This window comes from Gossypium hirsutum, chromosome D09 (assembly GCF_007990345.1).
Source record: "Gossypium hirsutum isolate 1008001.06 chromosome D09, Gossypium_hirsutum_v2.1, whole genome shotgun sequence".
Lineage (NCBI taxonomy): Eukaryota > Viridiplantae > Streptophyta > Magnoliopsida > Malvales > Malvaceae > Gossypium > Gossypium hirsutum.
In genome coordinates, this window is record NC_053445.1 from 49,987,552 (window position 1) to 50,012,562 (window position 25,011).

At 30.4% G+C, this 25,011-nt stretch overlaps 3 protein-coding genes across 3 annotated transcripts; 1 reads left to right on the forward strand and 2 right to left on the reverse strand.

Annotated features, from left to right (window-relative positions):
• Positions 1-606: 606 nt before the first annotated feature.
• Positions 607-2,453, forward strand: LOC107890610 (protein RGF1 INDUCIBLE TRANSCRIPTION FACTOR 1). The gene is made up of 4 exons (XM_016815122.2): positions 607-869; positions 1,049-1,246; positions 1,387-1,602; positions 1,799-2,453. Exons 1-4 carry the CDS (start codon positions 867-869, stop codon positions 2,048-2,050), a joined length of 669 nt encoding a protein of 222 aa, XP_016670611.1. The 5' UTR covers positions 607-866; the 3' UTR covers positions 2,051-2,453.
• A 19,270-nt stretch (positions 2,454-21,723) lies between these two features.
• LOC107890608 (transcription factor bHLH71) lies at positions 21,724-23,288 on the reverse strand. The gene is made up of 3 exons (XM_016815120.2): positions 22,452-23,288; positions 21,992-22,381; positions 21,724-21,924 (listed from the first exon to the last, which is right to left on the reverse strand). The coding sequence occupies exons 1-3, from the start codon at positions 22,848-22,850 to the stop codon at positions 21,826-21,828; spliced, it is 888 nt and encodes a 295-aa protein (XP_016670609.1). The 5' UTR covers positions 22,851-23,288; the 3' UTR covers positions 21,724-21,825.
• Positions 23,289-24,051: 763 nt separating this feature from the next.
• On the reverse strand, positions 24,052-24,936 carry LOC107892447 (RING-H2 finger protein ATL29). Its single transcript, XM_041100251.1, has one exon. It carries the CDS (start codon positions 24,934-24,936, stop codon positions 24,052-24,054), a length of 885 nt encoding a protein of 294 aa, XP_040956185.1.
• Positions 24,937-25,011: the final 75 nt, after the last annotated feature.

Below are 25,011 nucleotides of genomic sequence, written 5' to 3' on the forward strand. Positions count from 1 at the left end.
AAATTGGGTTATTTATATATATATTGAGTGGTGGAAAATGGAGAAATTGATGGGTGAAGAAAAACCCAACTTTTTCTATGGGCAAAAGTTATTTTCTTTTTTCTCATTTCATCATGGGTTCAGGTTTTTGTCCGCCACCACAAAACAAAGCTACGCATTTAAATAGAAGATGTATGTTGAAGTGCGTAATTATAAATAATTTTATTTATTGTGTCAAAAATAATAGATACTATACATAATTTGAAAAGTAGCACATTATTCAAATAAAAATGTAGAATCAATAATAAGATAGTATATATATAATATTTTAACAACACCCTGTGTTGACTGTCGTTAAAATGGGTTTACTTGCATTTTTTCCATTAATTTTTTTAAAATTTGTAGGTGGAAATTTATTTATCCAAATAAAATTTACTAGTAATGTAGAAGAAACGGATTCATACATAAATTATTTCACAATAAAAGTTAAACAAATTCTAAATATAAATTAAAAAGAAAATAATAAAACCAAAGAGAGAAAGAAAAAGGTTTGTTCCTTACACCTAACGCATCTCCCATCAAGCTCGGGTTATTAGGTCCGGGAAGCTTAGCTTCGGATTTAGGTTCGGTTGTGGACTTTGTGACTGGTAGATAAGAACGACCTCTTCCCCTTCGCCATTTTTCAATTTCAATTTCAATTTCAATTTTTTTTTATTTTCTCTCTCTCTCTGCTACGCCGCCTTTGCTTCCCTTTCTCTAAATAAAAAATCCCAAACTGACCAAAAAAAACAGAGCATTTAGTTTTTTCTTTCAATTAAGAGTTCAAGCTGGCGATCGAAAATCGAGAATCCATTGTCCGTGAAATCAAGCCCAAGAACAGAAGAATCATGGTACCATCTTCATTCTTCAAACCAAACCCTCACTTGTTCTGTCTTTTTTTTTTAAAACTTTGTTCAAGTTTTGAACTCTGTTTTTTGTTTCTTCACATTTTTTACTTGGTTTATCGATTTGGGTTTTGGTTAAAATGTGTGTTTTGATCGAATGTTTTGCTTAAATGTATTTTGGGCAGGGTGCTGGTGGGCCTGATGAAGAAGACAACAGGTGGCCGCCATGGTTAAAACCTTTGTTAAGGGAACATTTCTTTGTTCAATGCAAGCTTCATGTTGATTCTCACAAGAGTGAATGCAATATGTACTGCTTAGATTGTATGAATGGCGCTCTCTGCTCTTTTTGCTTAGCTGATCACAAGGACCATCGTTATATTCAGGTATTAAATCCTTCTTTTTCATTATTCTGTCAAAAAAAATTGATACTGTTAACCAATCCCATAGGATTTGTCTGTTATTTACTCATTCATTACAGAAATCGGGCATTAATTTGGATTTGTTAATGTGTGTGTTTTGACAGATAAGAAGGTCTTCATACCATGATGTGATAAGGGTGTCTGAGATTCAAAAATACCTAGACATATCTGGAGTTCAAACATATGTTATCAACAGTGCTAAGGTTGTTTTCATCAATGAAAGGCCACAGCCAAGGCCTGGAAAGGGTGTCATCAACACCTGTGAAGTCTGTGAGCGTAGCCTTGTCGACAACTTCAGATTTTGCTCTCTCGGTTGCAAGGTAACAAAAAAAAACCCACCACTCTTCTCTCTTTCACTTTCTAATTAAATTTTCTTGGCAAGTCAATGGTGCTGTTTGGCAGCTGAGAAAACTGTTGGGGGCAAGTGAAGCTCCCAAATTTGTACATTATGTTTGACTTTTGCAATGCGTTTATTGGGTCAATTCGCAAGTTTTGAATGTTATCTGAACATTGCAGGTAGTTGGCACTTCAAAGGATTTCCAGAAGAAGAAGAGGCAAATGGGAATGGCATCAGATTCAGAGGATTCATACAGCAGCAGCAGCAGCCATCGAAATTATCTCAAGAACAGCAACAACAACAACAACAACAAAGTCCAAAGCTTTAGCCCATCAACACCCCCACCAACATCGGTTAATTACCGAACTGCTAAACGAAGAAAGGGGATTCCACATAGAGCCCCAATGGCAGGTCTAATCATAGAATATTAAGCCATACTATTTAACTATTATTGCCCCACATATACAAAGGTAATTATCTTGTATATAGAAGCAGCAATGGTGAACAAAAAGGGGATAAACAAGTGGTATAATATGCTCCAAATCTCAAGGACTTGAATGGTATTATTAAACTTTTTTTTTGTTTTGGTCTTTTTTATTAGTTTAGGGCTTAGGGTTTCATTTTTAGGGTGGGTTTATACATATAAGTTTCTCTTCCTTGTTTTTTTTTGAACAAATAGTAATGGGGGATGAAAAATGTAAATAGGGTTTTCTTTTTCTTCTTTTCTTATGGTTTTAGAGAAAAAAAGTAGTGAAAAATAAAGAAATAGAAGCCATGTGTTGTAATGTTTATAAATGGAATGAAAATGAAGAAGATTTAACTTCGTTTGTTGTATGATTTGATTGCAGCTTTCCATTTTAAGGAAGGGTTTTTTTTTTATCTCTTATTTATAATAAATATATTTTTATATTTAATTAAAATCTCATAATATTAATAAATTTAAGTAAATAATATCTAAAATTAATATTTTAATTTTTCAAATTACACATTTGAAGGGTCTGATTTTGAATGGTGGTGATTAACATTTGAAGATTTTCCATGAGGGGTCCATCTATGGTGTTTGGCACGTACGGGATTGGTTTGGAATTGAATGTCTAGGGTGGTCCGGTTCCGCACGTGTGAAATTTCTTGGGATCGTCAAAAAGTTATCAGCCGTTTGCCGACCACTGCAAGGGCGGTTCGGTTTTGCCGTTTTATTGTGGGTCTCTTTCTTTTTGGCAGACACCGTGGACCCCTCTTGATTATGATTGAATATGGACCCTTGAATCTTGTCATCGAGTTTTCAGAATGGGCTCCCACAAAGTAGTATAACTCCCTTTTATATTATTTTACTCTCATTATTGCTTTTTTAAAAATTCTTTTATTTAATTATATACAAAAACTTATCATCTTTAAAAGAAAAAAAATTGAATTTTATCACTCTATTCAACCCTTATTATACCCAAAATGTAGACTTTTAAATGTGTAATTATATTCTATATTCAACTTCACTATTTTTCTTACATTTTTATAAATATAATACCTTATTCAAACATTAAAAACAAAATGTCATCAAATATTTAAAAGCCTTAACCCAGATTGAATTTATCTTATAATTAAGGGCGGTGAGTGGTGACCCACGCTAATGAATTAGCGGTTAACGTTTGGGCAGAGATATTGTGGGGGATGACATCAGAGATGGGGTGTTGTAGTGGATTATTTCATATATAAATAAATAAAAACCAAAGGTGGCCCCTACATTACGGTGCAATTTTTGGAGTTGATAGGCGCCGGCCTTTTGGAATTTGCCATCCCCATTATTTCATCGTTGGGAATTAATATCTCCTGCTCCCATTTTTCACTCATTTCTAGTCTTAGTATCATATCATTTAAATTGCTTCCTTAGTGTAATCATTAACTCAAATATTAAATATCAAAAATCAGATTGATGGTCTAAATTTTAGAAAGTTTAGACAATTTAAATAAAAATATAAGCATGAAAAATGAAATTAGACGATAAAAAAAATATAGGTTCGAATTTTAACATTTAAAGTTTGATCTCGATTGAACCCAATTATAAGTATTTAATATGTTTTTAAAAATATATATATATTTTATATCTTATATCACATTAAAATTAAATATATTATATTATACTGAAAATATTTAAATTTTTTATATTTAAAAGTTTAATAAAAGAGGCTAATGAGACTTTTGATTTGCTGGGTAGGTCAAATATCCTAGGTTCTTGAGCATCTTCATTTGAATCTCATCATTTGTAATTACGATGTATGGGTTTTACTAATAACATATGCATATGTTACTAACAAGTTTTGTCTAATTCTTTCTACAATGTAATTGTTCGGACAAATATTTATATTTGTGTTCTATTTGTTATACACTTTCAAAATAAAAAAACATTTAATGATAATAAAAGAAATTATATATGATTATTAAAAAAAAACCAATACAAGCAAGCTTAAACAAAAGTGTTTACAAATACGAGCAAGTTTAGATAAAATTTAAAAGGTATAATAACTTTTTTAGCCCTCAAACTTTATAAAAAAATATTTTAGCCCTCCATTTAATTTTTCACCTCATTTAACCATTGAACTTGCATTATTTGTCAAATCACTCTAAAATGGATGAAAAAGTTAATATTTGTTAACTTTGTTGAAGTGACATACATGTAGATTGCCACGTGGATGATATGTCAGCATTTAAATTTTTTATAATTTATTTTTATAATTTTTAATAATTTCAATTATTTTTAATTTTAATAATATTTTTTTGAATTTTTAAAAATTTAAAAATTAATTAAATGGTTTCACGTGCATACCACATCAGCAAAGTTAAAAAAATATTAACTTTTTGATCCATTTTGAAGTGTTTTAACAAAAAAAAATAATAGTTTAAGAGCTAAAAAATAAAAAATTTAAATGAAAAACTAAAATGATCCTTTTATAAAATTGGGGGCCAAAAAAATCATTATGCGGATTTAGAATCCATATTTTAAGTCAAGCTTGGCTTAGTTAATTATGTATGGTATTCATACCATATATTAGTCTAAGTATTAACTTGAAATTTATCCATAAACATCTCTAGTTATTACTAGTTAAAATAATATTTATGAAAGGGGAGGGTTCCACTTACACGGATGTAAGTGGTTTTACACCTTTTCGTAATTTTTTAATAACCTAATCGTCATATTTGATGCTCCGTTCATGTAAGTTATGCATGTCAAGTTTGACCTAGATTAAAAATTTCTAACTAATTGTTTTATGTAAAAAAACTTTCACCCATTAACTATATATTAATATAGATAATATTCTAGTTTGTTATGATAGAGATATTGGACTAATTCAAAAATTAATATGCATGACAAATACAATGGTTAGATTATTAAAATATTAATCGTATAAATATTACGAAAGAATGTAAAATCAATTAAGTTTTAAGTCAATATAAATGAATATCTTCCTTTTATGAAAAGTTGCAACGAAATTTACACTTATTTTGATTTAATAAAAATATTATATTGAATATCTTTAAACATATTTAATTGATTATAGGTTCTTATCCTATCTGAGTGCTTAAAACTACTCAGTCCTTAAATAGGACAATAAGTGCACTTGAACCTACATCTTCCTACACTGACAACAATGTCGATGCCAGTCGAGCTAAGACTCAATTGGCTATATAATATACATTTTTTGAACAACCACGTTATAGGTTTTGGTCATATCTATTCTTTTTCTATTTTTTCTTTTATAACATAATTTCTAATTAATACTATTTTTGTACATCCATAAAAAGAAATATCTATTAATTCCCCTAAAAAATAAATTAATGGGGACATAAGCAAGCACCAAGTGGTGTGTATTTTATTTATTTATTTATTATTCTCTCCAAGAGCTTAAAGTGGAGGATCAAATAGAAAGCATTAAGGAATTAGATATGAACCGTCCACGTAGCGAAAGTCATGTTCAGCTATTAACACCATCTGTACTTGCTTTGCTTTTTGAGAATGATGTGAATAAAATGTATAAGCAAATTTGCCAAACTTGTGCAATTCAGGACTCAACACAACTTTCTATCTTCTTTTCCTTTTCTCATATGTGTATTATTTTAATGAAATTTATAGATTTTACAATGAGAATTTTTTTAAAAAAAATTTGTTATTTTTTTTAGAATTAAGACCAAATTAATAAAATATGTAAACATTAAGGGCTAACTTTGTTATTTTATCGATTAAAATTATGTACAATTGACGAAAGACATTAATGCTGTGATAATTGTCCTTAATAGCTCACTTTTAAATTTGCCAAGGATTAAATTACTTTGATTTTTTTGAGAATGATTGATTTGCTCAATTTCAAAATTGGAAGGGACTGGAGAGGTCTTTTTATTGAGATCTAGTGTTCTTAATGTAGTGATATTGTCAAATTTACTTGTGATTTTTCGAATAAATTGATTGAATAAAATTCCATCACACTAATTAATATCTTTTGTGTAATGTTCTCAACAATTTGTGCACACAAAACAAAATAAAAGCAAATATTAGCTTATTCGGGAACAATGCTTTATTATTATAAATATCACAAGGTTCGGTTTTTAAATGATTTTTAGATAATTGTCTTTATATGCTCACTTTTGAAATTAACAGAGATTAAATTATTATTTTTAATCAACAACCAATTTACTCAATGTCGAAATTAAGACATATCGGAGAGGTTTTTTAATATTTATATTATAACTAAATTTTATTCCATTAATTATAAGAAAAAAAAAAGAAGAAATAATGAAAAGTAGATTCATTTTCTTCTATTTTGTTATAATTTTTGTTTCATTTTCTCTTGTTGGTTTACATGATTAAGTTATTGAAACTTTGCACCTACTTTCTACTATAAAAAACATACCAATACATCAAAAACTTCGTATAGAAGAAAGCAAAAACTTCATTCCCTGTATCCTACTTACTTATATTATGTTCTTTCTATTTTTATATTTAATATCAAGTGGATTATTACCATTGTTAAATGCATAATATTCTTTTAATAAATACTTATCAACAGCCTAAGTGTACATTGTGATTGACATTATATAAAGACATTTCAATATCTTAATCTTTAAAGTTCAAACTCAATAATCACCACTTGTGTTTGTGTATCTACAAAAGGGCAAGCAATGTATTAACCTTTTGGTCACATAAAATGTACCACCTAACTTACTTATCAACTCCGTTCATGCATGTAAATACATTTAGTCTGACCTGAAGGCCTGTCTAAAAAGTGAGAGGCTTTGAGTAAAATATATGTCCGAAATGGACTTGGACAAAAAAAATAAAGAACGTTTAGAAAATGGGTCAGGCCTTGAGTAAGTTCTTTTACTGTGAGCTCTCGACATGAATTTGTAAAAAACAAATGTTGTTGTTTTGCCATTGTTTTGCTACCATTTCGTTATTTTATGGCTACTATTTTGTTGTTATTGTTTAGATATTATATAACTCTTGCCTTATTGTTAATTCTACTATTATTTTAGAGACATTTGCGTACTAAGTTGCACATAATTTTGTGTTATTTAAGTAAAACAAACTTTTTAATTTTATTTTAAATTTAGTGGAAAACATTTATTTTAATGTTTTTAGTATATTTGGTGCATTATATTTTTTTAAAATTTATTTTTATATAAAAATAATATTAAAAAAATTTAATACGGGCGAGTCGAACCGAGCTTGGACAAAATTTTAAGTCCATAATATGGTGATCAGATTCTTCTTAATAGATAATATTATTAGTGGCTACGGTGGTGGCCTTGTAGGATATCACTAAGGGATTCTTTTTTTTCTTTTTCATAGGCAAAGGAAGTGGCGAATGGCAGGGGAGAAGTCAAATCAATTTTTAGGGAAGTTGAATAAAATTTAATTTTTTTAGTCTATATATTTATAATTTTTAAATAATTAAATCGAATTTTAATAATTTTAGGTGGATTAAAGTACAAATATATCTTTACTAATTTAAAATTTTTTAAAAAATTTAAAAACTTAAATAACAATTTTACATTTTAGAGAGAGCTGAACCCCTCTAGATTCGCCACGCCGAATGGGGATATCACTAAAGGAACCTTTGATTACTTTTAATATGACATGCCCCTCACTCATTTTATTCCCATTTTCTTGGAAAATGGTAAAAACACTTCTCTGCTGTTAAATAAATGAGTTATTCTTAAAAAATCAGAGCAATTTAGTCTTGTTAATTTACATATAAGAAATTTAAGTAAATTTTTTATTTAAAATTTTAAGAATATTCACTAATTAATTTTCATAATAAATGTATTAATTTTTTAGTAATAATGTTTTATTTCAATAATTACACTTAGTAAAGACTAAAATATTATAAACAAATAAATACTTAATAATAAAATGTGTCATGTACTTGTTTGTCATTTTACATATATCAGCTTTCGGCTATCAGCTAAGTTTTACCAAACATTTTTAAATAAACAATTAATAGAATCAATTGGTCAAATCAGTTAATAAAACCGGTAGGTCAAACCCGTCACTATAATTAGCTATCAGTCAATTATCAAATAGGGCCACATATAATTAATAAATATCAAATAAAAATGATTATTAATTTTTAAAAATATGATAAAGCTGAAACAAAGTTGAATAAACTAATTATAATTATAGTTCACTTAAACAAAATTTGAGACCTTTATTTAACATCGAATCATACATAAATTACTATATATAATACTAAACCTATATATAAGTCGAACCTAGACACTAATGATTGACCCTTTTTATTCTAAAATAATTTCCCAAACTTCATATATTATAGGCCTAATGGTATAAAAGGTTCTCAGTCTTTAAAAAAATTAATTAATTAAGCCATTAAAATTTTTTTTTACCCAATTGAGCATTTCAACTGATAAAATTCATCAAATAGACCTTTTGACCAACATTGACCGTTAAAAAACTAACAAAACTAATGTTGTGGCAATTATGATTGGTTTAAAATGTTTTTAAAGTTTCATTTTTTTCACATGACAGAATGCCATTGATGGAATTTAGTTATTAAAATAATAAATTTATAAAAACATAAATTTCTTTTTTTTACCTTTTCTTCTTCAATTTCAAACTTCTTCTCGAAATGAAGAACCCTTTCTTTTCCAAACTTAATTGCTGCCACTCACCATCTTGTTGCAAGTGAAGTTCCTTTTGGTTCTTGTTTTAATACCGGAATAAAGCCATTTCTCCCATTCTTTCTCTTTCCTAAATGATTTTCTTTGATGCTAACATGAACATTGTGAACCTAGACATTGAGTTCAAAGCTCAAAATCTTCATTACTATCATTGATATCCAAATATTTTTCTTTGTAAGTTCCATGCCTCGGAATAATCAGAGGATCAGAGTGAAAATTTTCAGCTACCTAACATAGAACAAGTTTGCACTCTTTTACTTGATTAATGGGTGAATATATCAACCATAGGATTTTCTATGGAGGATATTTTAATCAAATATGGGTTACAAAGAAATTTTACAGCTTTTCTTGATTAGTATTATTGTAATTTTTTAGGAAAATAGTTAGAATTGTTTCCCTGTTTTTGTTAACTGGTCACTTTAATGTTGATTTGGGTTTTATACATTTCAATCATTTGCCATTGGCTTAATGATTTGGGTTTTGTTGAAGGTATGGTTATAGTTCGTTTTTGCTAAAAAATGATGATGCTTGGTGTTAACTTTAATGGTGGCAGTGGAAACAGGTTTAGCAATAGTGAAAGAGTTGTTTGGAATGAGTTTATCTCAATTTCATAAGTAAACAAAGAGTAGAGGATGAAGGTTAATGAAAATGGCTATTAAGCTTGTGAATGGCGAAAAAGATGAAAGCTTTATGAAAATGTTTTCTTCTACATTTTTTTGGAAATACTATGCAAATAGTGTTTGATTGCCAAGAAAATAAAGGAAAATTTTGATGGAAGAAAATCTGCAAAACTTAAAAGTTTGAATGTAATGACTCGATAGTCACGGGTGTCAGAAAGTGCATTTTTAAGACTCCGATACCGTAAATCGGACTCGTAAATATTTACGGAGTTAGTTGTGTAGTTAATTAAGTTTTGGTTAAGTGAAATTGCATGAATTAATAGTAATTAGGTAAAAAGACTAAATTGTATAAAGGGTGAAAGTTGAATTATAAATTAAAGAAAAATTAAAGGGACCAAATGAGAAATTATGCCAATGGTCATAATTGAGGCGGCATAAGTGTATATATATTATAAATATTTAAAGTTAAAATATATATTATAATATTAAAACTTAAAAGTTAAGTATATATTATTATATTATAATAATTAAATAAAAGGAAAATAATAGAAAAAGAAAGAGCATAGAAACGAAAAAGAAGAGAAAAAGGATAGAAAAGGGAGAAAGAAGGAGAATTAGGGATTCAAGGGTTCAAAGCTCAAATTGGTTAGTCAATTTAGTTATTTTTCTTATAATTTTTATGTTTTTGGAATCTTGGTATTAAATACTACCCGACCCATGCCAAAATTTTAGAAATTATTAAGTTTTTAAGTGATGTTTATGTTGAATAATTTTAGTATTAGGGATTAAATTGATATTCATTAAGCTTACAAGTGTGAAGCTGAAGAGTTCAATAGCTGAATGAATAATAACACGGCTAAAGCAAATGATGGGTTAGCAAATAAAGAGAGTTCTAGAAGAGATATCACATTTTTCTGAAGATTATTTGGGATACACAATGTCGCTGTTAAGGAAAAAGTTATTCATGAGTAATCGACTTGTTCAGGTATGGTATTTAAAGAACGGGTTAACCGAAATTTCTACTGAATTGATTTCTTTAGTGATTGGGATAATGTGGGATCATTGATGACTGTAGTAGTCAGTGGGATAATGTTAAAATTACAAAGATATCTAAATGCGGCTATTATAGTCGAGTACCTTGTAGTGATCTCTTTTAGGTATTCTATATGTTCATTTATTCTTAGAGGTATATGTAATAATTCGTTTTCGAGAGGTAGTGCTAAAAAGGGAAATGATGTTGTTACTTAACAGTCGGAGGCCAGAACGCCAGCTCGAGCTTATGTTGTGGGGACTCGTGAGGATGGTGATGCTAATGTTATTGTGACAAGTATATTTTTATTACATTTAGAACATGTTTATGCTTTGAGAGATCCGGGATCTTCACATTCATATGTCAATACTAAATTGGTTGAGTCGGGAAGCTTAAAATCTGAGACATCTAGAGTATCGATAGTGATGGTGTCTAGTCCAATGGGACAATCTGTGTTAGTGGATCAAGTGTGTAGGAGATGTCCGTTAATGATATAGAATATAACCTTCCCTATTGATTTGTTGATAATGCCATTTGGTTATTTTGTTTTGATTTTAGGAATGAATTGGCTTACGGAGCACGGGGTGATTCTGGATTGTTGTAAAAAGAAGTTTATTGCTCAGAATGAAAGCGATGATAAGATTGAGGTAAATGGTGTTCGAACAAGTGGTTCAACTCGTATCATTTCAGCAATTCGAACTAATAAACTTTTTAATCAAGGCTGTGAAGCTTTTCTAGCCTATGTTATCAATTCGAATTCTGTTGATAGTCAGTGCAGTAAGATTCAAACTGTTTGTGAATTTCCTGATGTATTTCTCGAGGAATTACCGGGATTACCACCGGATTGGGAGTTTGAGTTTGCCATTGAATTGTTTCCTAGTACGGCTCCAGTGTCAATGTCATCTATCTTATGTCACCTATGTAATTAAAGGAATTAAAAGTACAATTATAAGACTTATTGGATCGTGATTTTATACGCCCTAGTGTATGCCTTGGGAGCTTCATTGCTTTTTGACAAAAAAATATAAATCGATGCGGCTTTGTATTGATGATTTATTTGATCAATTAAAAGGAGCTTCTATCTTTTCAAAGATTGATTTGAGATCAGGTTACTATCAGTTGAAAGTGAAAGACAGTGATGTTTTAAAGACGGCATTTCGTACACGGTATAGTCACTATGAATTTTTAGTGATGCCTTTTGGATTGACAAATGCTCCGATAGCATTTATGGATCTTATGAATCGAACTTTCCAACCGTATCTAGATCAGTTTGTGGTAGTTTTCATTGATATATTTTGGTCCATTCAAAATCTGAATCCGAGCATGAGCAACATCTTAGAATTTTTTTACAAATGTTACGACAGAAACAGTTATATAGGAAGCTTAATAAGTGTGAATTTTGATTATTAGAGGTTGTATTTGTGGGTCATGTTATCTCAACAGATGGAATTAGAGTTGATCCGAAAATAATCGAGGTAATTGTTTAGTGGAAAACATCAAAAAATCTGTCAAAGGTTCATAGTTTTCTTAGATTAGCTAGTTATTACCGAAGATTTTTAAATGGATGTTCGAAGATAGCCTTGCCGATGACAAAGTTGTTGCATAAGAATGTTCAGTTCGTATAGGATGATTAGTGTCAAGAAAGTTTTGAGAAATTAAAGCCGATGTTGACTGAAGCACCGGTTTTAACTTTACCAGAATCGGGAAAGGACTTTGTCGTTTATAGTGATGTTTCTTTGAGTGGTCTTGGTTGTGTTTTGATATAAGATGGGAAAATGATTGCTTATGCGTCTCGTCAATTCAAAGTGCATGAACGCAATTATCCAACATATGATTTATAGTTAGCTGCTGTGGTTCTTGCTCTAAAAATATGGAAACACTATCTGTACGGTGAAACATGTTATATTTATACTGATCATAAGAGTCCCAAATACTTTCTATCACAAAAGGAGTTGAATTTGAGACAGCATCGTTGGGTTGAACTTTTGAAAGATTTTGATTGTGTTATTGATTACCACCCTGATAAAGCTAATGTTGTAGCTGATGCATTGAGTAAAAAAGCAGCAATTGAATTGCGAGCAATGTTTGCTCAGCTTAGTAATAATGATGATGGAAGCCTATTGGCTGAATTAAAGATTAAACTAGTGCTGTTTGATCGGATTAAGTCAGCTCAGTTAGAAGATGACAATTTGGCGAAGAAAAGACAAATGATTCCGAATGGTACATTAGACAATTTCAACATTGATGATTGTGGTTGCTTGAGATTTCATAACCGAATCTCTGTTCCAGATGTTTCTGAATTGAAAGAGTTGATACTTTGTGAATTTCACAATAGTCTTTTTTCTTTGCATCCTGGAGGAACGAAAATGTATCGTGGTCTAGACAATCTTATTGGTGGCCAGGAATGAAAAGAGATGTGGTCGAGTATATGGCTAAATGTTTAACTTGTCAGCGAGTTAAGACAAAACATCAAGTTCCTACCAGATTACTTCAGCCTATTACTATTCCTGAATGGAAATGGGATTGTATTACAATGGATTTTGTAATAGGATTACCTTTATCGGCAAGTATGAAAAATGCTATTTGGGTGATTGTTGATCAACTTACGAAATCGGCTCATTTTATTGTAGCGAGGATTGACTGGTCACTTCAAAAGCTTGCTGAAGTTTATATTTAAGAAATTGTAAGATTGCATGGTCTTCCTATGTTGATAATTTCTTATTGGGATCCACATTTTACTTCGAGATTTTGCAAACAGTTACATGAATCTTTTGGCACACTACTTAACTTTAGCACAACTTTTCATCTGTAGACTAACGGACAATCTGAACAAGTTATTCAGATTTTGGAAGAAATGCTTCGTGCATGTGTTATTAATTTTGAATCAGGTTGGGAGCATTACTTACATTTGGTTGAATTTGTACTCAACAATACTTTTCATTCAAGTATTCAAATGGCTCCGTATGAAGTTTTATATGGTTGTAGATGTCGATCACCTGTTTGTTGGATGGAATTGAGTGAAAAAAGAATGATCGGGCCGTAATTAATTCAAGAAACGAAAGACATTGTTAAGAAAATTTAGGATAGATTGAAGACACCTTTTGACAGACAGAAATGATATGCAGATTTGAAGCGTCTAGATATTGAATATTGTGTTAGTGGTAAAGTATTTCTTAAAGTTTCGCATTAGAAGAAAATTTTGAGGTTTGGCCGAAAAGGGAAATTGAGTCCTCGATTTATTGAACCGTATGAGATTACAAAAAGAGTGAGACCAATTACATATCATTTAGACTTGCCTGCAGAATTATAGAAAATACATTATGTTTTTCACGTTTCAATGCTTAGAAGATATCGATCAGACCAATCTCAAATTATTTCGATAGAGGATATTGAACTTCGACCTGATTTGTCATATAAAGAAGAGTCGATTGAGATTTTAGCACGAGAAGTAAAAGAATTGCGTAATAAACGAGTTCCGTTAGTGAAAGTATTATGGCATCGTCATAGTATTGAGGAAATGACTTGGGAACCGGAAGAGATAATGAGATCTCAGTACCCCCACCTCTTTTTAGGTAAATTTTGGGAACGAAATTTCTTTAGGGGGAGAATTGTAACGACCCAATAGTCACGAGTGTCGAAAAGTGCATTTTCGAGACTTCGATATCTTAAATCAGACTCATAAATATTTATTAAAAATATTTACGTAGTTGTGTAGTTAATTAGGTTTTGGTTAGGTGAAATTACATGAATTAATAGTAATTAGGTAAAAGGACTGAATTGTATAAAGGGTAAAAGTTGAATTATAGATTAAAAAAATTAAAGGGACCAAAGGAGAAATTATGCCAATGGTCATAATTGAGGCAGCATAAGTGTATATATATTATAAATATTTAATGTGAAAATATATATTATAATATTATAATATTAAAAATTAAAAGTTAAGTATATATAATATTATATTATAATAATTAAATAAAAAATAGAAAAAAAGAGAGCATAGAAATGAAACAGAAGAGAAAAAGGAAAGAAAAGAAGAAAGAATGAGAATTAGGGTTTCAAGGGTTCAAAGCTTAAATTGGTTAGTCAATTTAGTCCATTTTTTTGTAATTTTTATGTTTTTGGAATCCCGACATTAAATACTACCCGACCCATGTCAAAATTTTAGAAATTATTAAGTTTTTAAGTGATGTTTATGTTGAAAAGTTTTAGTTTTAGGGATTAAATTGATATATTTTTAAGTTAGAAATGAAAAAGGATTGAATTGTAGAATAAATTGTAAATTTTGAGTATTAGGGACTAAATTGTGAAAATTCAAAATTTAGGGATTTAAGTGAAATTAAGGAGTTAAATCTTGTCTAAAGTGGAATTAGTATGAAAATATAAGATTGATTGTAAAGAAATAAAATTAGTCTCGGTTTAGGGACTAAAGTGAAATTTAGGCAAATATGGAGTAAAAATTGAAATATTAAATATGAGACTGAATAGTGTTGTATTGATGAATTTTAATTATTTTAATTTCGTAGCTAACGTGATACCGGAATCCTTGACTAAAAAGGGAAAAGATAAAGTCGACGAGAAATAACTCGAAATTTCTGGTTTGTATTTCTATAATCCGAATCTAATTATTAATTGTTGTATTTTGATTAAATGTTATAGTAAGTGATTAAGGTGAGAATTATTGTGTTTTACAATTGAAATGGATTGATTTAGTATGTGATGAATTTATTGAATTTATATTGATTGAATTGGTATATATATTGAATATATTGATTATTTGAATTGAAATGAATATTGGTTGTATTTGGAAAGTGAATTGAAACCCTATTAACTGTATTGGGTGGAGTCAGATATAGATGGCATGCCATAGGATTGGAAGAGTTCAGGGATTTTTTCGACTTCGAGTCGATGAGACACTGGGTGTTAATTTGTTACTTCGGATTAATTCGATGAGGCACTGGGTGCCACTTTACTTCAGTTTAACTGATGAGACATTGGGTGTTAATTTATTACTTCGAATTATCCGATGAGGCACTAGGTGCCAAACTGGTGTGTTTTGGTTGGATCCGTATATCCGTCCGAGTCCGAGTCATGGTAATAGGGGTAAATGAATAATAAAGTCTTATAATTGATATTGAAATGGAATGATATGAGAAATGAAGTGGAATAATGAATTGAATATGGTATGGATAAGGCAATTGCATAAATGACATGTGATTAAAATTGTGAAAAGCTATTTCTATAGCAGGTGATGGAAAATTTAGTATTATATGGTTTTAAAGGTTCAATTGTGCTTAACATTTTATTTTACATATTATATTGTTTTATTTTTAAATATTCAGATTATAGAAATACCACTGAGTTTTTATTCAGCGTACGGTTTTGTTTTCCGTACGCAGGTTAGGCACTTAATTTGATCGCCGATTCAGCATCCAACAACGATCCCGAACTCAAACGTGGTGATGTTTTTCCCTTTATGTCAGCATGTACCTAAGGTGTCTAAATATTAATCATTTTGTGGATTGATTGTAAATAAGATTATAAGTTAATATTGGATTGTTATATACATATAAATATGTGTTTATGTTTGAGGTCATATTATGATAAGTTTTGGTTAATGTTTAAATGAACATGAAATAGGTAAAATAGATTGAATTTGGCATGTTTTCAAATTGGATTTGTATGATGTTTTATTGATATTTTTTGATGATATAATTGTGGTACCTATGAGGATACATTGGTTAGGCACCTAAGATGATTGTTTTGACCTATTTTGGATGTGTTTGATTATGTTTTGAATTGGTTAAACGAATGATTTTTGAGTTGCTTATTATTTAAGCTTGCAGGGAATGGTAAACTTGTTATTAAGGTACATTTTGAGTCCACATGGCCAGACACATGGGCGTGTGAACCTTGCAGCTTTGAAATTTTTTAATATTTTACGAAAAATTCTTTGAGTCTTCGAATTAGTTCCGATTTGTTTCTAACACGTATTTTGGGCCTCGAGGGCTCAAATAAGAGACATTATGTATGAATTTAATTGGTTTTTGACCTGAATATTATGTGATATCAATGTATAAATTTATGTCTGTTTGATCGATAAATTTCGTTAATGCTCTGAAACCCTATTCTGGCGACGGATGTGGGGTAGGGGTGTTACATTAAACGTTTAAAATTGAAACATAAAAAGAAATATTTAAAAAAAAATCTTGTCGGAAAAAATCCACATCATTAAAATTTATATATATTTAATGCCATGTTTCAAAAATAAGTTTTATTTAAAAGTCGTAATTACCATGTCACTAGTACAGTTAGTTTTTAACGGTCAACGTTTGTTAAAGGATGTATTTGATTAATTTTTTCAATTAAAAAATTTAATTGTATAAAAAAATAAAAAAAAAACCTTAATTAATTTTTTGAACCTAAATTTTTCATAGGAAATGCATGACCCATGATGCCATCATGGCATTTGATTTTAGCAATAAAATACACAACAAAAATGGGTGTTTGATAGAGGTGAAATATCTTAATCAATTTGCCTAAGCCATGATGTCATTAGTTTAACCCTTATCTCATCTGATGTTTAATTATTGCTATGATATCCATCCTTTGTATCATGCCCACTCCACCATCAGCATCATCTTCTTAATTTTTTGTCCATCTCCTCCAATTGTGGGTCCAACATCATCCCATTCCTTCTCATGCATTGGCTCATCTATCCCTTTATCACTTCACAAAACATATACACAATATTACCTAATTTCTTTTATCTAATTATAAATTTAGTCCCTGAAAACTAAAAAAATTTAATCCTTTATTTTATGTCATCAGAATTTGATCCTTTCATTTTGTGAAAATTGAGAATTAGCCTAATTGGTAATACTTTAAAGTTTGTTGTAAAATCATTAATCTAAGAATTCAATTGTTCAACAATTTACACACAATAAATTAGCAAAAAACAATACTCCGAGTGTATGTACTTACCAACGATTGAACTAACTTTCAAAGAATATAAAAAGACAAACATTTTAATTTGGTTAAAATATGTTGTTAGTTCTTGTAATATAATAAAATTTAAGATTTAGTTCCTGTACTTAAAAAGTTAAAAATGAAGTCCTTTTATTTTTTTATTTAATAATCTCAATCCCAATCACTAAAATCATAAGTATTTTCCATCAAAATTTGTCAATTTTGACATGTTGATTAGATTGTCCTTATATGACGTGGTACATAATTGACGAAAAATAAACATATTAAGTTGAAATTCTTTTAGCAAAATAACGATTAGACTAAAAAATTAAGAGGATTGAAATTTTAACTTTTAAAGTACAAGGATTAAATATCAAATTCTATAGAAGTACAAGGAGTAGCAGCAGCATATTTTAACCTTTTTAATTTTTGTAAAGTAAAAAGATAAACCGGAGGTTCTAGATGGATATCCTAGTTCAGCTGAAAATGATATGCATTAAATTTTTTACTACTGTTTATGACTTTTAATTTGGCCCCTTTAGCTTTCAACCTTCAATGTATGAATGTCATCAATATGTACTTTGGTATTAACCCTGATCCAAAATCTGCCTAGTTATATATATGTCTAGTGGTGATGTTTAATAAGCGGATAAGGACGGACACCATACGAGACAAGGTGATGTTGGGGGTCCCTTCATGAAAAATGCCAAAAGCTTATAAAATTTGTGATGCAACCCCCTTCTGCTTGACCCCACGGTGTATGGGGAGTTGGGACAATTGGGTCTCATAATATTATATAAATATTTCAATAATGAGATATGGAGCACAAATAATTAAATCTTAATTCAGTTAGCATAGATATTATTGTAAATATAAGAGAATATTGATTCAAGTCCATCAAAATGAATTGTCTTTCTATTTATAGGTGGAGAGAATTATAAATAATTTTAAATATTATATAAAAAATAAATATAATAATATTTGTTAATAAAATATAACTAACTACTTTTTTTTTAATCAAAACTCCTTTGAAATGGGGTTTCTCTTTTAAGGGTTTCAGTTGATATTGAGTTTTGAGTTGGATGTGACTCAGTTTTTTATCGAGGCACTTCACTTGGGATATATGATTGGCTAGAGAACTGGCACTATCTCACCAAAACTAGTTGCCCCACTTTATGTTGCTCCAGGTTTAGTGTTGGATTTTCTTTTAGGTAAAACCTCAAGTTTGGAACTTTTTATGGAAAAAATAACATTAAAATGTTTGACATAACATCCTCAATGTTTATAACTTTTTTTCTTCAATATGACTTTTTTTCTTTAATTAAATTTGGTATCAATCTTTTAAGAAAAGTTAAATTTGATTATCAACTTGTTATTTCTTTAAGAAAAATATAAATTAAAATGTTAAATTTTTTTTAATCATGATAGTCTGAATGACAATTTACATGTACTTTATATTATTTTTTTATAAAAAATTATTATAATAATATATAAAATAAATAGTGTTATGTCAATATAAAGCATACATGGACTACCATAGGTGTTGTCATGTCAACATTGTCAAAAAAATTAATATTTTCGTCAACAATTTCATTAAAAATTAACAAAATAAAAATAAAAATCAAATTGATAAAAGAATATAAACATTGAAAAGTAAATTTGGTATTATGCTGAAAAGTTTAAAAATCCAACAACTCAACTCTAAATTTAACCTCAACTCGATGTAATTATTAAATTTAAATCCCAAACAAAAAATAATATAAATATATAAAGTAAAAATTACAATTGAACCAAAATATTTAGACGGTTTATAAAATAGAATTTAAAAAATTACAATTACCTGAATTTCAACTGAATTGAATTCTATTTTTTATTTAATTTATACTTAAATTTAATTTTTATAATATAAAAATAAATATTTTATATTTGAAATAATGAAAATATTTTAAAAATTTATATTAAAAAATATTTATGAGTTTTTTTTTGAAACTTTATTAAATGAAGTTGAAAAGATAATAAATGCTCCACTATTTTTAACTCAGGTGGTTTCCTAGGCTTCCAACAATGAGCCTACCATACGAAACATATAATAATTACTCTCGGCCTTAATCCTTATAAACTAAAGCCCGGCCCGGATGACTCCATGGACCTAACCTTACCCTTGTGTTCGGTTTACATATGTTAAATTAAAGGATAAAAAAGTAAAAAATAATTATTAAATTATTTAAATATTCTCATTTAAGTAACTAATTCAATTATAGGTAAATTAAACCTTATATCAATAAAAAAGAATTCCTCAAAATGCTTAACTCAAACATGTTTTGAAGATATTAAAAAGTCAATTTTGGCCTCCATATTATCTATGACAGCATTGACGAAAATGTGGATCATATTTATGGTGCTATGCATTATGGGAAAAGACAGGTTTTTGTATTTTAAAAAAATAAAAATTACATTTATAATATTATAATTTATTCAGACATCATGAGTTAACGAGATACGAACTCAAATAGAATTTAAAATGAACTCCTCATTCCTGACTAGAGATTTGCCGTTGATGGGAAGGTGAGAAGAAAGTCTTTGCAATCGAGCTCAAGCAGAGATAGAGGATGGGTGACCTGGAATCTTTGCTGTTTTAAATGCTACAAGAGGGAGGAAAGTGACTTATCAGCTGATTTCTCTTTCATTTTTCTTTTGTTGGGTGTTGTTATTTTTTAATATAATCCAACCTATTTAACTTAAAAAAATATGTATATGTAATTGAAGTATACTGTTTGTTATGAAATAATAAATTGAACTACCGTAAGTAATAAACTCAGACAAACTCGACGTCAACTGCTTACTTTCAGATTTGAATTAAAATCTCTAAAATGGAATACAGTTTTTCAAGTTAGGAACATGGTTTGGAGGAATTAAGGATACCCATGAAAAATGTACAAATACATTTTACATGCAGTCTACAAAAAGAGGCAATAATATTAATGTTGTGTCGCATTCAGAGAAGATGGGGCCAAAGATTCTTACAGTCCACCTCCCTGCTGCAGCTGGTTTTACACAACAAGACATAAGTTGTAATTAAGCGACACTAAGAAACAAAATTGAAGGCTGAGATGCTATCATCATGCATCCAATATCCACCTTCTCTTACAAACACTATATTCTATGCTATCACTTTTTCCAATGCCTTTTTTTTATCGACTTCTGTTTTCCATGAATTTAGTTTCGGAGAAATTGTTTTATTATTATAATATTAATATACTGAATTCTAGTAGTTTCACGGGAAAATAATTTTTATTTTTTGTATTTATTTTATTGTTTATGGTTAAGATTTGTGATTCATCATTTCAACGATAATGTCTCTATGGTTCGAATCCATACATTTTATAAAAGTTTTTATCATTAAACTCAATAGATAATGATGTAGACAATTAAGTTTTAGTTTTTAATGATGAATGCAGCTAGATGATGAATACCTTCTTTTTTTAGTGGAATTTCAATCATTATTCTTTAGCTACTTTAGGGGATTAAATGAAAATATATATTGTGTGAAAAATTATGCAAGATTACTATAATTGTGGTTATTAGGGAGAATTTAGGCATTTATATCAGTATATATAAAATAAGATATCTCGAGTGTTGGCTTAATGATCAAGGTATTCACCATTTCAAGTATGATTTGAGTTCGAGTCATAGTAATCACGTTGTTGTTAGTACTTTATCCTCTTTTTATAATTAATATATATACATACAAAACAAAGCATGCATGGATAGGACCTCAACAACCGACATTCACTTGAGAGGAAAGAGAATGGAAAATTAGAAAGATGAAAAATATAATTTTTCTTTTTATAGGTGTACTTAGTAGAAGAGATGGAAAAATGAATAGAAAATTATTACTTGGTAAAGGTGAAAAATGGAAGGAAAAGAAATAAAACCTTTGAAAAATGCATAATTTTAAACCAAGATGCTAATCTCTTTCATTTTCTCTGCTCTTATCATTTCAATTTGGAAAGTTTAATTTTTTATGCATTAGAATAAAAAATGATCTTCCCCTATTTTTTTCCCTTGCTTTTCTTTCCTACCAATCGCACTCACAATTCATTTTCTTTCCAATTTCTTTTTCTTTCTCTCATCCTCGTACTTTTTCATCTAACCAAATACACCCTTAAACTCACCTAAAATTATTATACATTCTAAAAAATCACAAAAAACCCCAAAATTCAAAACACACTAACTTTCATTGACTCTAAAGGAAAAGCTTATAAAATAAAAATAAAGATTGAAGAAACCCTAAACACCCCTCTCAAAAAAAACCAACTTTATTTATAAAGAAGGAACAAAAAAAAGTGGTGGCATTTTGGTGATTTGACAGTAAAACAAAAGGTAATTTAGGTACAAAAGTTTATCAACATAAGGTAGTAGCTTCTTCCTCAATTATTCTGAGCATGTTGTGAACTGCACCTGCTATGTCATCTACTGAGATCAGTTGGCATCCTTCTTCAACCTGCCATTTTACCATGTGAAGATCAATAATTTATTTGCTAAAATTATATATAATAAGATGAATTTACCTTGACACTGATAGAGTAGAGAACTAATGTATCCATGGATGTGACATTGAGGTGAAGGATGGAAAGGTAAAGTGAGTGTAAAGCAGCAACAAGCTTGGGAAGCTGCTTGTGAACTTTTCGTGTGAGGATTCGAAGGTTAGCATGAGTTTGGATCAATGTCACCTCGATATCTGCTATTGATGCCTTTGTTTTTGGTGTATGTTTGTTAGGGATCTGTGACCAAGTGTATTGAGGGTGCGTGAAGAATTGTGCAAACGGTGGTGACGACGATGATGATAGCAATGACATGTTGGTTTCTACTCGAAGCTTTTGAGCTTCAAGTGTTTGCAGAAGATGCTCAAGTTCCTTCACAAACTCTATAGCTCCACCTACTATGGATGCTTGATCACCCTACACATGCAACAATTATTTTATTCTACATACATACATACATAGAAGAGAGGGGAAGAAAGAGACAAACCCTTTGAACATAAGATTCAGGCATGAGGGAGCGTAGAACAGTGAGATGCTCATTCATTTGCTTTCGTCTGTTTCTCTCAACAGCAATGTGAGTCATTCTTTGTGTCTCGGCCTCTGCTTTGTTCTTGCAAACCCTTGGCTTTCTCCTTCTTTTTTTCCTCCCTTGAACTGCCAAGTTGGACCTTTCCATTCCCTTTGAGCGGCACTTTGGGGTCACCATTGGCAAACAACTCAAAGCATTACCACTATTACTAGCTTGTTCTAAGGAGCTGAAACTATTTTCCATTGAGAAATCAGTGACCAATGACTCATGGTGATGGCTGCTACATGGGGTTGCGAATATAGTATCATAGATAATAAAGTTCAACAGCTCGTTAGATGAAAGGGTTTCAAGTGCCATTATCTTCTCTACAATCTCCACAATTCACAGCTCCAGCTAATCATACGGCTTGAAATGTTGGGAACTTGCAAATGTAGTTTCATTTTAAAGACTAAAGGGACTTTCTACCATAAACCCCACAGCTTCAAATCTTGTTGTTGAGAGAGAGAGAGAGAGAGGTTAAAATGAAGTTAGCAGCTAAGGTCTGGGGTAATAATGTATTAGAGAGAAAAATATATGGTGCATGCACGTGAGAGGGGCAGTATAGGAGAAAGAAAGGATAAGTTCTCTTTTGTGTGCCAGCAAGAAAGTGAAGGAAAATGAAAGAAGCTCTTCACTCAGCCTTGTTTTGGGGTTTGTCAACAATGCAGGCACAGTGACTGCAATGGAGAGTGTGGAGGTGGGGGGGGGGACCCAAATCTATATAGGGATATGCATACAAACAATACAACAAGCTGTGGGTTAAAACTACTGTGCACATTCAAATCTATGTTGTATTTAGCAGGGAAAAAAAAAGACTGGCTCACGGGCCCTAGATTCTCGTACACTACTGTTTTACAAGGAAAGCTTAACATGTGCTTGACAACCCATTCTCTGCAGCATATACAATTGGAAGATCATCATTTGACTTGCCAGTGATCATACAAATAAAGGAACATATGTGAGAATCAGTGGAGTAGACTTTTAATTAACAGCTTAGGCTTAGGTTCAAAAAAACCAAGAGCCATTAGAGTTCTTTTGAGCACTTTCATGATCACTGTAATTAGATGAAATGGCCATAAAAGAGAGAAACACAAGAGACAAAGAAACACAGGGAAGGGAGCTGTCGCCTTATCTGGTGAAGAAGACTGATGGTCCGATTCGTCAGCCATATTGCAGGCTAATCCATGTGACTCTTTGGTGATGGTATGTATAGTTACAATGATGTCTGCAATGCTTAGTGAAACGTTTAACTGGAATGTAATAAAATCCTTTCACAATGTAATTGGCTTTCCTCTCAACTATTGTTCTTATGTTCAAATATTTACACACCTCTGAAACGACAAAACTACATATACCATACCCATCCACATATAATCTAGTGATAAAAAAATTAAATAGATGAAAGTTCACAATGAATTCGTTTAATTTTTTTCCCCTGAGTTTATTGTAATAGGAAGGCATGAGTTCAAATTCTATTTAGAATATCCTAAGATAATTGAAGAAAGGAGCCTACATCAACTTATACTTTATCTAAGTCACCTTGAAGTGACTCTGATGTTTCACCTGAAGCTGCATTTTTGGAATTCAAGGGGCTTGTAAAATCTCTAAATGATATACAACTTATTGCAGCTTTATGTCCCCTTAAAATTTTTATTTTGACATGGTCAAGCAATCTTAGAGTATATTTGTCATCTTCTTCTCTAGTTCTAAATATGGAGTGGCCTGTGGAATTTGACCTAAAAAATCTTTCCACTCCTTCACGTTTCTTGTGATGTTCTTTTGTGGTTGAAGAGCTTTGTGCTTCATCAGCTTTCTCCTTGTTATCTTCTTTAATCTCAATGCAAACAGCATTTTGTAGAGGACTTTGATTTGCCCCAATTTGATGCATGGAATTACTCTGAAGCAGCACAGGAGATTTCTCTAACGATTTCCTAGGCACGTCTAGCTCGCCACGACAAACCGGGCATGTTTTATTCGATTCAAGCCAAAGATCGACACATTCTTTGTGGAAAACATGGCAACAAATCGTCAAAAGTCGAAGCGTATCTTCATCTACGAACTCCCCCAAACAAATAGCACATTCTAGGCCGTACTTTTCGCGACGAAACTCTTTGACGGTCGAATAATAGAACGTTGGGAAAGCTTGTACTAGTTCAGGATCAAGGCCATTGCTTTTATTTGCTGTATCTTCTGGGGCAGCAGCAACCACAACATCTGCAGCAGTGTTAGCCTCAATGTTCCTATTACTTGCAATATATTCAAGGAGACACTTTAAAAAGTGTACTGTGAAGAAACCAGATAAGAATGAAAGGAGGAAAATTACTGTTATGATTACAGGCACTGGGGGATTGTAGGCTGATGATGTAGAGGGTGGATGAGCAACATTAGAAGAATATGTTGACATTGAATAAAAATGGTAGCATATACCATTGGCTAGACTGTGTTAACTTTTCTTTTCTAGGAGATGAGATCAGTAATC